Here is a 5,433-nt window from a genome sequence, read left to right as displayed (position 1 = left end):
GGAAGATAAAAATGTTTCTCTTTGTTAATAAGCTGTATGTATGTAATTCTCAATGGAGTAGTATTACTTATGTTCAAGAATAATGCTTAGACATAAGTAAGTAATCTACTTACTCGTAAGTAAAGTAAATCGCCCAATGATATCTCTGGCTTTGGGCACTCCGTTTCTACTCCTGCTGTTTGAGCTGGAGCCCCGGTGAACCCGCTAGGTGGACTACCTAACGGGTGCAGATCCGTAAACTTTTCACTGGTGAGGTAGGGTTAAGTAGGTAGGTATCTCAATAGTTCCTAGATAAATTGCTACGACCTAACAGGGTCATGTACTGTACTAATCTACTATAATGCCGTTATGTATGTACATTGTGCAATAAATGAATAAGTAAAAAATATATTCAGAATCATTGTCCAAGGAAATTGAGTAACAATGTAAATAATAGATTTAATTTGAATGAAAAACTATTTACACATTTTAGAGAATTCCATTCTGATTACACAATCTTACTACAACTTTCTTTTATTACGTTTTCCACCAAAAATGTGCCCAGTCACGAAACATCATGAAACATCTTACATAAGACCAATAAAAATGTGAAAATTATTTCCAATACTGTCAAGTGTAGCATAACATAACTATAATATAAACTGTTTAGCAGTTTCCTAGAAAGTGGTAACTAAACATACATAATATGTGGGCATGACTTTCCTCCAATTAGCACTTTGTTCGCTGTTTGAGAGTCTAAAAATTACTGTAAGCAAGTTCTTTGAGCATAACATGGTCGATACAGGCTGGATACAGTACCTACAGGCAATAGAATATTTTTAAAAATAAAACTATATTTTTGACATTTTAAGTGTTGCCATTTAAAATGCGTTTCTTGACGGTGTTGCTAGTGTTTTTATATGTGGTGTTCTGTGAAGGGTCTGAGGATGCTGTCGAGGAGAGAGGGAAGAAGAAAAAGATTGGATTATTTAGTAAGTATTTTAGTCTACATATAGTTTTAATAAATTAATAAGTAGTTGAACCGTTAAAAATAGTAATATGAAAATTGTTTCATCTCGTAATGATGAATTTAGAATCGAATTTAAATTACTATTTATTGCACAGAGGTCTGCAATGAAATCAATTTAGTTTTAACAGCAATAAAAAATACATTAACACAATATTATTTAAGTTATAAACGTAGCACTAAAAAATAAGTCTCAATAGTAAAAGGTAATATGAAATAGTAAAGTCAAAAACAAAAACTGATGCGAATTTTACGAGCACTGGTTCTGTAGTTAGTTATTTTTTCTTAGTTTTCATACTACAATGTTGAAGACTAACCGGCACACTCAGAGTCATTTAATGTTTACTTAAACTATTTAGAATTAATGTATACGATTTTCTTCTAACCAATTGCTAAGGACTGGTTTAAGTAACCATTAAATTAATCTGTGTACGACGGTAATAGATTTACCCAGTAATTTCTTACCATCATAGTTGTTTTAAAAAATGACAGGGTAGATCTACCCTGTCCCTAGACTACGCGTTATAATTTATAAACCTTTGCGCAAGGAACTCCAAAAGATATAAATCGTCCGAAAGCAATCAAATACAATTTCCAATTTACAGTTAACTACATCACTTTGTATATTAAAACATCACTCAAATAAATGCATTGTGAATAATGAAGATATTTCACGTACTAAAGGGTAAATGGACGGTTTTCAATAAATTCAAATGTGCACAGCCATCGGAAAGCGATTATCGAATACCACTTTATCGAGTCAGTTGGCTCATAACTATTGCGCGACGCTATTTGTCACCCTTTCAATAACATCCACTATTTTATTGTTTTAACTTTCTGATTGATTCGTGAAATGTGTTAGTTTTATAGCGTTTTTAATGTAGGACAGATGAAGGACGATAGTTTATAGACGTTTTAGTTTTTATGATATTGTGAGAGAGATTTTGGGAAAAATCTGGGCGAGCTTATATGGTCGGTACCCTTAGTATGAATTTACTTTACGTTTAAAGTATATGAAACGAGAGCGCGTTTGGCGCTCTGATTGGTCGGGTTAAAATAAACCAACCAAAACGTCAAGCAAACTCGTATTAAGGGTACATATGTATGAATATAATGTAATCTAGAATGGATAAGGATAGTACTAGACTCCCATCTTGTAGTTCTATCTAAGTATATAAAACGGAATAGGTATATCACGAGTCTTGTTTATTATTTAAGTTATAATAAATAACAAGAACTTAATACTATCCAAGTTCACCAGACCAAAAACAAACAAAATATATTCCTTGCATACAAAATAATATATGAATAGAAAATAACAATTTGAATAGGAATAAGTGCATACATATTTTATCTAAGCTATGCTTTTCTTCTTTTTTCTAACATTGCTTAGGTATAGCCATAAAGTAAGTACAAAGGGGAGATGCCATAATGTGGATGTGCACTGTGACACAAAACATAGGTCCTACCCAATGATATTATACGTAAAAAGGTGTAGATTGGTTACAAGCGCTCAGTAAGTGGCACATTAAAATGTGAACAATTGGCAACGGAAAATAGAGAGGAACGTGGTGTGTAACATCCCGCGCACCCTGTAGACTATCACGCATTGCATTATATTAAAGGGAAATCCTGTTATGACATCTGGTCTTTATATCAGCTTCATGAGTATAACCTATCACAGTAAAAAAAGGTCTTATAATAATTATGGAAAGGATAGAGACAAAGAGATAAGCCGAAGTATAAACAAGGGTAGTAAGACATCTCGTTAATATTAATATCATAAATAAGATTGGTTTATCGAATTGTTCCTCGCATGGACGGCCGAAGCAATTACTTTCCTAATCTCTGTTTATTGTTATGTCCAAAGACTGTTTCATGCTCACTGTACTATGAATAAAACCACTAGAGAATCTTTTTCAATTTGTTCTACGAGTGATTGGCGGTTTTTGTTCTGTTTCTGTTAGAGACGTTCATGTGATTGAGAATAAGTCGTTAAGTTGTTCAGGGTTTGGTGGATAATTTAATTAAAGAGGTTGATTGAAATGTTCTTTGTTGTGTTTGTTCTTTAAGTCTTTAGTTAGGTATGTCCTACAGAACAAAATATGTTTTATTTTTTACATAACGTTGCCCCACAATTGCCTTTACAAAGATACAAGTTCATGTACACATAGACACCCAGATTCGAAACAACAATTTGGGGTTCACACAAAGAGTTGTTACGTGTAGGAAACGAACCTACTAAACGCTGCGAAGCAGCCGGTTGCCCAGGCACACAACCGTGCAGCCATCTGAATTAATATCTATGTGATCCATAAATTATGATCTGGGAACGGGCGTGACGTTTGCATAGTAGAATATGTGTTTCTTAACAAAGAATATTAGTATCATTATCATATCGTGACGTTTCGTTCATTTATCCTTAAAATAAATCCTCAAACTAATCTAATCTATTCTATTATTTCCAGTATACTTCGTGGACCTGGTGATCAAGAAAGTCTTTATCCTCAAGCTGATATATGCCTTCGCGTTCTGGTTACTCCTCCACAAAGCTGGTTACCTCTTCGGCTGGTTCCTCAGCTACATCAAGGAGAAACCAACGTACCATGGTCATCACGACCACCACACGGAGTATATAGAGACCCCACATTACACAGAGTATGGGCCCCCAGGACCTTATAGACGGGGAAGTCAGAAGCCATACAATCCTTATTCTAGCCCTAGTCGAAAAGTGAATCCTTATTAGTTTTTGAAATTTATGTTAAAAAAGCTTTTTTTGATAAAAAGTAAATCTACTTTCAAAACAGAGGATAATGAAATCACTAGATGAATATTGAGAAAGAATGTTTGTAAATACGAATTAATTTATTTATAGTTTTTAATTATTATGGAGATATCGTGTGACTGTTTGAATGAATTGTTGATTGTGTATTGTAAGTAGATAATTAATTAAATTATTTAATTTATTGCTTTTTTTTCATTTTCTTACCAAAGTACTATTGGTATTATACATATGAACTTACAACACTGATTAAATCTTTTACCATTTATAAAAAAGAACCACTTTTCAAATTTATATTCTCATTGAAATAAATATTCTCTAATGAAATGAGTGAGCATATTGAGTGATGCTGAATTTACTGATTTATAGGTTTCACTGGACCACTACACCAAGGAACTGAATATTTTAAAAGTACATTGAAAAAAAAAACACAATAATCCATGTTCTATACACATATAATTTTCTTCACTTTAGGGAAAAGCACACTATACATACATACAAACCGACATACATACATATTATATCACATATATGTTATAAGTACACAACCCCACAACAAGAGAGCTGAGAGAATCGAGTATGATTTCAAGTTACAATTGGAATACACAGTTATATTATTGTCCCTAGCGACTTTGTAGGTGAGCAGAACAATAGGTACTGCGATAGTACGTGCTTCGTGAATTTCTTCAAGTAAAATATACAGTAGCTGTTTCTGTAAATGTGAAATGGAAGATTCTTGTTTCTCCAAGGGATAGGTAGAGGTGTGTGGATTTTGTTCTTATCTTTTCTTATGTTATAGCTGCCGTACTCAGAGTCATTTAATGGTTACTTAACCCAGTCTCTCTGAATTGATTTCGGAACAAAATCGTTACTAAGGAATAGTTTAAGTAATCATTAAATGTTTTTGCATACGGTAGTTAGTCTCATTGCAGTTAAGTGCATTTTAGTTATAGGGGAAAAATAGGTACTCAGTAAAAACACCAAGTAAAATATGTCACCATTTTCTAGATTTTTTTATCAAATGTACAAAAATCTACACTGTAATAAGCTAACTACCACAATTGTCCCTAATTAACTATCTCAAAATATCATTCAGTATCTCTAATTACAGCTACACATCATAAACTAAATGAAAATAACAATTTTCCAGTACCACCCAGTCATAAACCGGATAAAATCGGTTCGCTCCGGTTGTAACCGCCCGTATCCAGTTTAATAATCTTTAGTAACGCGCTCGAGGCTCTTAAGATTGTCATTAGACACTGTACACCATTTCAGCGAGTTTATTGGACTGTTAAAAGCAAAAACTAACTGTTTCAGAACATTTCTGTGTGGAAATTTTGCGAAAATATTAATACAGTCGACGAAGTTGTGAATTTTAATGTTGTATTCAGATTGTAGACTCTGTTGCAAGCTCCGTGCTATAAGCAAAAGTGATTAGTCATAATTACACTTCTTTAGATCTTTAAACTGTTAAATTGATCTACGAGTAAGTCTAAATCGAAGTGATATGAAGTGAGTATCATGAAATACCTAAGTAGTAAAGTAAACTTACAACAATAAGTGTAGACACACAACGAATGCGTTATCAGAAGAGAGATTTTGCTACCGAACGTTTAAAAAAACGAACTGCATAAAAAACGAA

The 5,433-nt window shown here is 33.1% G+C and overlaps 1 protein-coding gene across 1 annotated transcript; it reads left to right on the top strand.

Moving 5' to 3' along the window:
- Positions 1 to 757: 757 nt before the first annotated feature.
- On the top strand, positions 758 to 3,975 carry LOC118270121 (uncharacterized). Its single transcript, XM_035585581.2, has 2 exons — positions 758 to 971; positions 3,475 to 3,975. The coding sequence occupies exons 1-2, from the start codon at positions 866 to 868 to the stop codon at positions 3,750 to 3,752; spliced, it is 384 nt and encodes a 127-aa protein (XP_035441474.2). The 5' UTR covers positions 758 to 865; the 3' UTR covers positions 3,753 to 3,975.
- Positions 3,976 to 5,433: the final 1,458 nt, after the last annotated feature.

The sequence above is a fragment of the Spodoptera frugiperda genome, chromosome 15, assembly GCF_023101765.2.
Source record: "Spodoptera frugiperda isolate SF20-4 chromosome 15, AGI-APGP_CSIRO_Sfru_2.0, whole genome shotgun sequence".
NCBI classification, from domain to species: domain Eukaryota; kingdom Metazoa; phylum Arthropoda; class Insecta; order Lepidoptera; family Noctuidae; genus Spodoptera; species Spodoptera frugiperda.
Note: the sequence above shows the minus strand (reverse complement) of the source record. Positions and strands in the feature narration are given on the sequence as shown.

What these genes read in the sequence shown, in the direction of transcription:
- LOC118270121 (XM_035585581.2), top strand. Translation starts at nt 866, where the DNA reads ATGCGTTTCTTGACGGTGTTGCTAGTGTTTTTATATGTGGTGTTCTGT. An exon ending in GAAAAAGATTGGATTATTTA is followed by an intron (nt 972 to 3,474) that starts GTAAGTATTTTA and finishes TATTATTTCCAG; the next exon opens with TATACTTCGTGGACCTGGTG.